At 39.2% G+C, this 12,238-nt stretch overlaps 1 protein-coding gene and 1 long non-coding RNA gene across 12 annotated transcripts in view; both read right to left on the bottom strand.

Annotated features, from left to right (window-relative positions):
* SON (SON DNA and RNA binding protein) overlaps nt 1–4,532 on the bottom strand; it is a 34,375-nt gene extending 29,843 nt beyond the window's left edge. For all 11 annotated transcript variants that reach the window (XR_015728199.1, XR_015728198.1, XR_015728200.1 and 8 more), the window contains exon 1: nt 4,399–4,532. Coding sequence is in view for 3 of the 11 variants with exons in the window: in XM_034435861.3 (XP_034291752.2) it covers nt 4,399–4,478 (80 nt within the window). In the remaining 8 variants the exon portion in view is untranslated. The remainder of the gene's footprint in view (nt 1–4,398) is intronic.
* Nucleotides 4,533–4,716: 184 nt separating this feature from the next.
* Nucleotides 4,717–9,298, bottom strand: LOC148113367 (uncharacterized). The gene is made up of 2 exons (XR_015728202.1): nt 9,235–9,298; nt 4,717–4,774 (listed from the first exon to the last, which is right to left on the bottom strand). It is a non-coding gene; the product is annotated as an uncharacterized LOC148113367 (long non-coding RNA).
* Nucleotides 9,299–12,238: the final 2,940 nt, after the last annotated feature.

Raw genomic sequence — 12,238 nt, 5'->3', positions numbered from 1 at the left:
TCAAGAAAAAAAATTTAAAAATCTCAAGATCAGACATATTTCAAGAATATACAGTCAAATATATCCTATATGTTTACTAGTTCAACAATTTACACATAAACCTCTTAGACAAAAACTGTATAAATATAAAAAATATTTTCATATGAAATTCACAACAAAGGAAAAGTGCTCAACAGGTAATAATCACATAAAGCATAATACAATAAAACAATAAAGTCATAATTTATGTCAGTCAAATGTATAGAACATTACATGTCCTTTGAAGTACATATTACATATAATAATGTCCAATGTCCATGTTTTTAACAGATGAGACAAGAATGCCAAGGCATTGTACCATACATTGTATTCAGAAGACTATATTAAAAACAGTGGGAGGACATAAATTTCCTTGCAGAAAATAGTACTTATATCTGATATTTTTAATCAAACTTACAATTAAGCAGCTACAATAAAGCCTGCATAATCTTGAGCCCAATTCTTTTTTAGTGTTATATCCTACTATAGGTTGTCAAATCTTCAGTGCTATTTGTTTTTCTGAGGTTACCACTTGAAACAAAGGCACTGTATTTTTGCCTAACCATGTATATCTGTTTTTCAGCCATGTGCACTCAGCTGACATAGGTAAATAAAAGCCATTTACAAATCAACATTAGAGTGTAAGAAAATTGAGTGATCTTTTCAAGTGCTAATTTGTTGATAATTACCTGTATACTCCTTTTCAGAATATAACATCCCTTTTTTGTAGTTTTATGACACAGATATAATCTGATTATTTTTACTCTAACTAAAGTAAACTTGAGTTACATTTATTTGTTTCATGAAAATGAAAGGAATATTTATAAGAATTATTCTGTATACTGGCAAGCATCTCAATGCATATGTTCAATGGAATTTGAACATATTTGCACAAATTTGTGCAATTTTTTTTAAAAAACAACAACAAAGTTTTAGAGTTGCTACGTCATTCAGCCTATTTCAGTATTTGTTCCTGGCTACAATACTGAAAATCTATTTTCACAAATATATGCTGAAGAAAGTACACTTGGACCTACAATAATTTCACTCTGCAAGCTCACATTCTTTGGAAGTTTACATTATTTGTAATGCAACCACTTAGGGCAGAAATCTCAATATTAGTTCTTCATTCACACATAGGGTGCTGATTCAGGTAGTAAAACTCACTCCAAAACCTAAAACATATTTACATGTAAGCTACTGTCTTCCAAAGAACAGAATTTAAGATAGTAATCTACAGACACAACAATTAAAATGCAAACATTTGTTTACTGCTATAGAAGTGCATTTCCAATTTGCATCTTTTGTTGCAATTGCCTAATTATAAAATTTAAAGAATATCTATAACCTTTATACTACTTATTGACATAACTTCTTGCCAAAAGGGCAGGGCAGAGCTGAGGATTTTGTACAGTTTCTGCATGATAAAATCGCTCAGATCCAGATCGGATTGGACTCTGACTGGGCAGAATCCAATGGGGAGACTAGGGTAGGTCTTGAGAGCAATATCTGGGTTGAGTTTGACCCTGTTTCTGTTAAGGAAGTGGACAGGATTATGGGTAAATTTGGTTCCTCCACTTGCTTATTGGATCCTTGTCCCTCCTGGTTGGTTTCGGCTGTCAGGGAGGTGATTAGAGACTGGATCCAGGCAATTGTCAATGCTTCGTTGAAGGAGGGGGTCTTCCCCGCCTCTCTTAAGGAGGTGGTGGTTCAACCTCTCCTCAAAAAGCCTTCCCTGGATCCAGACTCACTTAATAATTATCGTCCCGTCTCCAACCTTCGCTTCATTGCAAAGGTTGTTGAGACTGTGGTGGTGCAACAACTCCCACAGTTCCTGGAGGAAACGGAATACCTAGACCCATACCAATCGGGCTTCCGATGCAGGCACAGCACAGAAACGGCATTGGTTGCTCTGGTGAATGATCTCTGGCGGGCTCGGGATGGGGGTTGTTCCTCCATCCTGGTCCTACTTGACCTCTCAGCGGCTTTTGATACCATCGACCATGGTATCCTACTGCAGCGACTTGTGGGATTGGGGGTGGGAGGCACTGTTTTACAGTGGTTCTCCTCCTACCTCAGGTCGCTTGCAGTTTGTATGGGTGGGGGGGCAGAGGTCCACCCCGAGGCCCCTAAATTGTGGGGTGCCTCAGGGGTCGGTTCTCTCCCCCCTGCTCTTTAACATCTATATGAAGCCACTAGGTGAAACCATTCGTGGCTTCGGGGTGAGATATCATCAATATGCTGATGATACCCAATCATACATCTCCACCCCAGACCACCCCAGAGATGCCCTTTCGTGATGTCCCGTGGTCTGGAGGCGGTGCAGGCCTGGATGGGTAGACTCAGACTCAACCCCTCCAAGACTGAGTGGCTGTGGATGCCGGCATCTCGGGTTTCAGAGGCCCCATCACTTTTGATGGGTGGGGAAAAACTTGCCCCCATTGATAGGGCTCGCAACTTGGGTGTCCTCCTGGATGCTCGGCTGTCCCTAGAAGACCACCTGACGGTCGTGACCAGGGGGGGCCTTCGCACAGGTTCACCTGGTGCACCAGTTACGCCCTTTCCTGGACCAAGATGTCATTCATGCCCTGGTTACTTCCCGCTTGGATTACTGCAATTCCCTCTACATGGACCTGCCCCTGAGATGCACCCGGAGACTCGAGCTGATCCAGAATGCAGCTGCATGGGTTGTTACGTGAGCCCCTTGTTACTCCCATATAACACCTCTCCTGCGTGAGCTGCACTGGTTACCAGTGGTTCTCCGGGTCCGCTTCAAGGTGCTGGTTCTCACCTATAAGGCCCTACATGACTTAGGTCCGGGATATTTGCAGGACCTTCTCCTGCCTGCCTCCCACCGTCCTGTTTGTTCACATAGGGCTGCTCTCCTAAGGGTTCTGACGGCAAGCCAATGTCGTCTGGCGGCGCCAAGGGATAGGGCATTCTCTGTGGGTGCTCCCACCCTCTGGAATGAGTTGCCTACCGAGCTCCAGACGGCTCCTGATCTCCGCTCCTTCCGTCAGGACCTGAAGACTTGGCTGTTCAAGCAAATAGGCTGACTCTTATTCTGGGTTTTATTATTTATTAGTTAATTTGGTTTAAAATGGGATTTTGTTGTACATGTTTTTAACTTGTGTTCGCTGCCCTGAGTCCTTCTGGAGAAGGGCGGCATATAAATACATGAAATAAATAAATAAATAAATAAATCCCTCTTGCATTCAGAATATTCTCTTCTGACATGTGGTATTTTATTTACTGCCTCTATAATCAGAATTTGGTGTTTTAAACATTTAGCATTGCCAAAGAAATCCCTATTATCGATCTTGTCCAATAGGTCTACATCAGTATCATATATAATAATAATGAATATCAGTAAATAAAATAAAAATAGAGGCAAATTTGGTCAAGTGGTTAAAGCACCAGGCTAGAAACCAGAAGACTGAGTTCTAGTCCTGCCTTAGGGATGAAAGGCAGCTGAGTGACTTGGGACCACTACTTCTAGAAAGACAGCAATGGCGAGCCACTTCTGAACTCTTGTCTCAAGGACTTGTCCAGTCACTCACCATGATTCTATGATAACTAACAAAAAATAGTTTTATCAATAAAGAATTATCTATTATAAATTTTATAAATAATCCAATAGGTAAAATTAGTTGGATAATCTTTCCTTGATATTCTTAAGCATGGTATAGTTTCATAACCATTTTTAAAATGTTTAATTTTACTTTCAAATAATCACACATTTCAAAAAAAAAAAATCAAAAAGACATTTTTGGCAAATTGATTTAAAGCTATGCTTTAAAAGGGTCAGATTCTACAATTTTCTACGAACAATAAACTGCATTTATCAGTGTATTTCCATATAACTCTCGTCCCTTTCTCATTCCCGGGAAAGGATACCAAATAAGCACCTTTCTTGAACGCGTCAACTTTTTAAAACGCTCGATGTTGTACAGGAGGCGGCAATTAGATAGTCGCAGGGTTTAAAATCCGCTTTCAAGTTCTGAAACCCACTGACTACTTCCAACGATTCGATTTCGAAATTTCAAATAACGAAGGATTGACATTCTTTGCGACGCCAAAACAACTACCAGGCCGCATATGTCGGCTTCTCTTTTTCCAACCTTCTGACTCCCCCGCCCCCTTTCCGTCTTTCGGAGACCCAATTTCTCTCCCATAGTTTCCGTGTCTAATTCAAATCGATAGTCCGACTAAATTTGCCCTCGGCCTAGTTCTCGAACAGCTGTGTCCCCCTCGATGCCCCTTCCGGTCTCTCGGCTAACCCCTCCCCCACTCCATCCGCTTCATCCGTTACTCCGCGTACCCAATGCCCGAGTCTACCTGCTTCCAGGCAATATAAAGCTCATTCCTCTCACGATTTACCTGCCGAATTGCTGTTCCTGGATCTCCCGGAACTTGGTAACGACGAAAGACCGAAAAATTTGCTCGATGTTAGTCGCCATGACAGCCTTGCGCGGCACAAACCCCCTCACTCTCCTCGAGACGCAGATCCGCCTGCGCTCTACAATGCAACGCCGGAAGAAGATGCAGCTCTTTCCTACCTCTTCCTTTTAACTTCTGCGTTCTCTGATTGCTTGCTTTGAGGTCGGAGGTGGGGACTGAAGCCGTCTGTGTGTGGGCGCTCTGCCCTCGATCTTAGCCATAGAGTCCCGAACCGCCGAGTTCCCCCACAGACGTTACTGTTTTCTTTTTTTTTATTTGCTACAACCGCTAGTCATTGTTCCGTGGGAAGTCTATACTAGGAAGGGAGAACGTATAGAAGATTATAACGATTACTTCCTAGGTTAAAATTAATTTTCTGATGGTGGAAGTCACTTCTTGGGCGCTCCCTCAGCTTTAAACCTTGACTGAATTAAACGGTCCCCCCTGTCCCAGAGGTTCATGCCAGGCAGTGTTCGGGGCTGGAAGACCTTAGCTTTACCGTTGCCTCGCTGGGCACAGCGGCCATATTGCGGCTGCGCTTCACGGCGAGGTGATTGCTTATCGCTCGGAGTCGGGAGAGCGCGGCTCGCTGAGGAAGTGGGAGCTTGCATGGTTGCAGTGGATTGGGGGGGTAGAACGGCTGGTTTTATGACCCGGGACACATCGAAGCTCTCCTAAACATGCTTGGAAAGGTTCAATAAAGTAGTTTGAAACCAGCCCGGTATGGTGGACTGCTTACCATGGCCCGACATTATATACACATTCTGAAAAATATCTGCCTTACATTTACATAACTGCATAGTTTCTCCGCTTAATCTCTAGTGCGCAGCAACTTGAAGTCAATCGGTAGCAATCGCTAAAGCGCCATTTTAAACGTCCAGCAAAATTATCGGCTCTGTTCGCATCACAAGATGGTTAACTGAATAAGTATAAGGCAGGGAGGGGGGCAAATGAAGAATGTCATTGGTAATTCAGTGCGACATCGCGGAGTTCTTGTATACATTTTGTCATTTTGATGTTGTGAGAAACTAAGGAAGAAACCGACATAACATTTCACATAACAAAATGGACAACGTTAATTTTAGCCTATTGCATCATACAATACTTAGTAATTATAAAGGAAATGTCAGGAGCATTTTAATTGAATTAAATGGTTACTTAAAGCTATAATTCAAGGGAGTAAGAAAAGCCATAGCATCTGTGGTAAGAGAAAACAAAATACAACGTTGGGCATGCTAAACATCCTTGATTCAAACAATTGTTTCTCTAGGCACATCTGAAGAACCTATCAAAAGCACTGTACATAATATTTACACAATTCTGCAATGCTTTGGTTTCATTTAAAAAAGTTGCTTTGGAATATTGGAAGAAACTTCCTTCTGGGTTCTGCTCCAAGTGGGGAAAACAGACACTGGAAACATGGAGACTGCTTGGAAAGATGGTTTAATGGTGGACAGGATCACATGGCTTGAGTTCCTGAACAGAAAAAAGGGTGATACAGTAAATCTTCGGGTTTTTATGCTCTTGCTGGCTCTGCATTTCTTGGGGCCACGAAAGAGTATCCTGATTGGTTGTCAGACTCCCAGGGGGTGGGGGTCTTGCTGGCTGATGCAATCTTCCCAGGTGCCATGTGGTGAGCCTCGTCTAGATGGGTCCCATTGTGTTAGTTTCTGTTGCTATTGTGTTGCAAATGTCCTTTGACAAAGGATTGGGTTTCTGCCTCTGTCCCATTAACAAAGGGTGGGGGGCAGGAAGGTGGAAGCTGCTTCTCCCAGGGAACATGCTTCTCCCAGGGAAATATAATATTCTGCCTTTTTCATATTTCCCAAAATATTTCACTCTTCCAGGAGAGGGGTGGGTGCTAACTTCCTACAGGAATGTTAGGAGTTCGAATGCAGCACCTGTGTATGACTCATTAAAGCAGCTAGGTGCATTTTCACTTTTGCATGTTCCAAAGAACCTGTCTCACATTGAATCCAGAACATTGCTTGTTACTACAACTTTTGTAGATAGTTAAACAGGAATTTGCTACCATCAGTTATGATGGCTACCAGTTTAGATTATTTCAAAATGAGATTGGAAAACTTCATGGAGAAAAAGACTATAAATGACTCATCTGAAACAGTGGAAATATACATTGAATAACACCTTAAGAAGAACAAAAGTGGAAGGTATTATTCATGCTTAAGCCTGTTCACGCTTAAGAACTTTCTTAATTCTTGATCACGGATAGAATACTAGATTAGGTAACCTGCTGTCTTGATTCAGCAAGACTTATATTTTTGGCTGATGCCCCATAACTAAGCTTAGATTATGATATTCATAAATATAAAAACAATGTAAGAACTAACTGTAACTAACTGTAAAATTTATCTTTAAAAATAGCATATCCAAGGTAAAATTGTGACTGTTCTGGCTATGGGGCAGCTGGAACAATCGAGCTGAACAAACTTAAAAATGTACAAAGTGGATTTTAGGAGGAGCCCTTCTATTCTTCCATCTCTTACAATATTAGACAACACAATATCAACAGTAGAGACCTTCAAGTTTCCAGTTCTATAATCTCCCAGCACTTGAACACCTAATATTAAAACCATCATTAAAAAGGCAGAACAAAGAATGTTCTTCTGCATCAACTCAGAAAATTCAGACTGCCCAGGAGCTGTTGATACAGTTCTACCGAGGAATGATTGAGTCTGTCATTTGTACTTCTATAACTGTCCAGTTTGTTACAGCAACCAAAAATCGACAGGTACAGACTTCAACGGATAGTTAGGACTGCAGAAAAAACAATTGCAACCAGCCTGCCTTCCATTCAGGACTGTATACTGCATGGGTCAGAAAGGGGGCTGAGAAAATATTTACAGACCTGTCACATCCTGGACCTAAACTGTTTCAAATCCTCTCCTCTGGACGCCGTTTCAGAGCATTGCATGTAAAACAACTAGGCACCAAGATAATTTTTTTCCTCGTGCCATCACTCTGCTGAACATCTAATTACCACAATATTGTCTTATGTCTAAGGATATATACCCATGTAGTATGGCTATATTCTTATCATCTTTTCTATTAACTTCTATTGGTATCTTATGATATTATCTTGTTTGTTGTTTATATGAACATGTTATTTGTCAGTTTGTATGTGATTATGTTACCTTGTTTATATGTACACTGAGAGCTTATGCACCAAGACAAATTCTCCACAATTTGTCATGTTTATTGTGTGTCCAATCACACTTGGCCAATAAAGCCTTAGAATATTAGAAACCAAATACCAACAAGCCTCCCCCCCCAAAAAAGATACTCAAAAGATTACTTAAAAAATAATCTGCTATTTTCTCCAGATCACTAGGAAGACAGCCTGAACTGCCAAGTTGGCATGGTCAGCACAAAAACCTTCTGGATCACCTGGAATACTACTTTCCCAGTATGGTAGATTTTCCACATACAGCAGTAGTATGATCCTCAAATTATATGGATACAGCTGTAAAAGAATATTGTGGATTATTGGACCTGTTATACAGCATATTAGGAGGAAAGCAGGTTTAAAATTTAAGAGAAAAGAAACAATTTCCATGTACCTGATACAGGTACAATATATTTTCATATGTGGCTCATTTCTTCAAATACTGGACTAAAAACCAAGAGATTGAACATTCTAGTCCTCCCTTAGGCATGAAAGCTGGTAGGGTGATTTTGAAGTAATTATGCTCTCTCAGTTCAACTCGCCTCACAGGGTTGTAATTATGGGGAGAATAAGATGTATTATATTTGCTGCCCTGAGTTGTAAAAAACTAAAACTACATTTGTTCCAGAAAAGCAATGGTTACTTTATCTATATAAATAAAAGCAAAAACCACTCATGCCGTAATCACAAAATCTCCAGAACCATAAAGCCTACAAACTTGAAATTTGCCACGTATGTTCCTCTTGGCTTCTAGATGCTCACTAAGAAAGGATTTTTCAAAATGACCATCAGAGCATTAGTATTTCCTATATTATGATTAACATGTTCTGATGCTAAGGAATTCTACTCTCCCTCCCCACCTGAAAAGAAATCTGTTCCAAATGCAAAACACAAGCAGAGGAGAGGAGTTTCACTTTCAGTTTTACTTTCACAGCAGCAACCAGGGGATAGGATAGGGGAGGCTTCTGTGGGGCAAGCCTGAGGGAGAGAAGGGGATAGGATAGGATAGGGTTCTGTGGGGCAAGGCTGAGGGAGAGAAGGGGAGACGAGAGGCCGATCATAACTACTCATTAATTTTCAAACTGTGTCAATTTATCAAGCCCAATCATATAGTTTTGTAGCGAAGCATAGGTATTCAGCTAATTTATTATATTTTTATCCTGCCTTTATGATTTTATAAGTAACAATAAAAGGTTAACTTTTTACTTCTCAAATTTTTGGTCAATACGTTAATAATACTTTAACAATTTTATATAGCACTTGGTGAACCCTTGGGTGTGTGTGTGTGTGTGTGTGTGTGTGTGTGTGTGTGTGTGTGCATGCATGTGTGCATATGCTTTTTGGTATTTTACTATTCCCTCCTTTAAAGATTGAACTGAGCCTGGAAGCAGACGAAACGAGTGCAAATGGAGAAGCATTAACATTTATAAACTTATTTATGGTTTAAGGCAAATTTCTGGGCTCTTTGCATTTATATATAATTTAACAAAAAAATACAAGGGATTTAATGTTTCAACCAAAGTTTAAGTGAAAAATACTGCATATACAATGCAGTTTTGAAATATGATTTCTGATGATATAGTATGTACCTTCCATACTTCTGAGGTCAGTAAAATGAGGACCCAGATTATTGGGGACAATATGCTGACTCTAAACCTCTTAGAACTGTAAAGCACTATGAATACAAATCTAACTGTATATAAATCTAACTGCTATTGTTATTGCTCCGTTTGCTACGCTCAAAGTTTGCTATAATAGCAAGTATCCACCGATGCAAATACACTTGTAAACACTATCTTGTTGTTTTATTAATGTTGTTCAATCTAATTGTTTAGATTAGATTCCGATATATTCAACTTCAGTTTTCAGGCTTAATAAATCTCTGTCATTATGAAATCAGTTCTATTTCTCCTTCCCTGCGAAGGGTTAAAGATCACTGAAACTGCAGCATTCTGGGAGAAGTAGTTTTTAGCATAGGCTGGTGGGGAACTATATGCTCGCTGTTTAAAAGTTGTCCGCCAAAAAGTAAGTTATCGATTTTTCTTTGGGAGAAAAAAAAACCCTATTACATTATTATGGTGTGGTTTTTTAAAAAAATATGTAATTGTCTGCTAAATGAGATAGGAGACTAATTTTTGACCTCGTGGTCAGCATTTGTAAATTTCTTTCTTGCTGTTTTTTTCTCCAGGTCCCAGTAGGCTTTTTTTTCCAAATTTCTTCGTATAAATGGTTGTGTTTTTCGTGGGTTCCTTGTGTATTTTTTTAAGACAACTATAATATTTTACAGGAATTTGAAATATCTGTATACAGTTTTGTGCAAAACTAAAATTATTCTATTAAAGTTGCATGCATGTCTGCTGCTCGTGAAGAGTCATGACTTTATATTTTTACACAATTTCGAGAAATTTAGGGTGGATATGTGTGGTAGTGTGTGACGTGGTAATGCTCTGGAATCCTCTTAATAGCAATGATATAAAATGGAAATACAAAAACAAAAAAATAACGAAAAACTACCGTTTTCTGGATGTTTATTAATCTTGTAAAAAGGTGGAGTGCTAACATTTAAAATCATATGGAATATTAGGCCTGATTTATACAAGTCTTTGCCTTACGTGGAAGCCTGTTTTTCTTTTTCCAGATAAATCAGATTTTCCTCCCTTCCTATCCAGATTACATTGGGTCTAATGTGTGGAATTCCCAATAAACATGAGCAGCTGGAAATCATGGAGCATTAGAAAGACAGATATAAACTATCAGTACATATTTAATAATCATTCTATATAATTCTGATTTGCTAAAATGTAAATAGGTAAGCTGTTGGTCGGCAGGAAATCTTCTCTGTGGGAATTGAGTGAATTCAGTAATGTCTTATTTTTCTGCATTCTGCTATGCAGAAAGCATGAGCTGAGTGATTTTGAAACAGTTTTGTTTCAGGATTGTTTGCATTTATTGAAAATAAGTTTCTCTAATTTTCATACTAGACTGTTAATGTATGCATTTTCTTTAAAAAAATCATAATTATCCAGAGCTACTTCAGTTTGTTGCAGTACAAATGGATACTACAGCATTAGAAAATTTGTATGTTGGCCTTCCTGCATTGTATTCATGGGCGTGATATTAAAGCAAGTATTACCAGATGTTTTCAGAAAAATTCATAGAATTGCTGTTAGATGTGTATATTACAATAGTTGTTTTGTCATGTTGTCACAAAGAAGCACATACCTGTTCGGCATTCGGTGGGTAAAAGGTTCGCCACCACTGCCGTAATACACTGCAGCCATCATAATTGCAAGCCAATTGCCAAGCACATGAATTTTGATCACATCACATAGCAGGGATGCTATGACATCTGCATATGACATCACTGTCATAATTATGGTTGCTGAATAAATGGTTGTTAAAGGAGGACCACCTGTAGAGCCCTTTTTAAACATTGCTAAGAGTTTTTTTTTTTTTTCAAAGCAATTGTTTAGAAGACATCTATAATGCAGGACAGTAGCCACAATGAATTGCTGTTTAATATCACATTCCAGTACATAGCATACAGAATACTAGGCAGGGTTGAAAAGCTCATGTATGTTTTATTATTTCTGGTAATATTGTTCAGGGCTGTTTACAGTATAGCATTTGTAAGACAGATAAAAGTCTTACTGCCACTGCTGTTTCACTTGCTTTAAATTCATGTAGCTACATGTGGACAAACATGCTTACATTGCATTCTTGTGCAGGTTACTTGTGTTGGCAGTTCACCCTATAGTAGAATCTATCCAGTGTGTTTAGTTTTTGTTGCTTCTTTCCACTGGAGTCCATGAGCTCCAACGTACAGTGAAAAATGTTAGTTTAAAGTTATGCTGACTTTTTGAAAATCCCAGTAAAGAACATATAAGCATCTCTAGCTGCTGAAGAATATAAGTTTTAAAAATATATTGTATGGTTATCACTGGTGTGCAGTTGTGTATGTATATAGTGAAAGAACAAGAAAAAAACAGCTAAGCTTCTCCAGCTTACCAGTACTTTCCTACTAGTTTGAGGTCAGAGAAGGAATGGGGAAGGAGGAATATTCAAAGACAGTTCTAAATTTTAAAACAAGGCCCATGAATTTAAATGTTGATATATAACACAATTCAGTGTCCAGGGGAATCGTAATTATCTTTGCCTCACAGATAAATAACGTCAGGAGAATAGGTGTTGGCACACATTATTTGCAGCAAAGTCAAACAAATAATATAGAAAAATTCCAGGCACAGATTCGTCCGTGGTTTAAGGAATCTGGACTAAAATGTTTTGCCCTTTTCTAGGTTGATCTTCAGCTTTCTAGTTTAACCTACCACCAGGAATTCCCTGATGGTTTTTCATCCAAGTTTTAACTAAGGTGGTAACTACAGGTAGTCTGACTTACGACCACAATTGAGCCCAACATTTCTGTTGTTAAGTGAGACATTTATTAAGTGAGTTTTGCCCCATTTTACGACCTTCTTTGCCACAATTGTTAAGTGAATTATTGCAGTAAATAAGTTAGTAACACAGTTGTTAAATGAATCTGGCTTTCCCATTGACTTTGCTTGTCAGAAGGTTGCAAAAGGTGATCACATG

The sequence above is a fragment of the Pantherophis guttatus genome, chromosome 5 (genome assembly GCF_059756535.1).
Source record: "Pantherophis guttatus breed Tessera chromosome 5, ASM5975653v1, whole genome shotgun sequence".
In the NCBI taxonomy this organism is placed as follows: domain Eukaryota; kingdom Metazoa; phylum Chordata; class Lepidosauria; order Squamata; family Colubridae; genus Pantherophis; species Pantherophis guttatus.
Note: the sequence above shows the minus strand (reverse complement) of the source record. Positions and strands in the feature narration are given on the sequence as shown.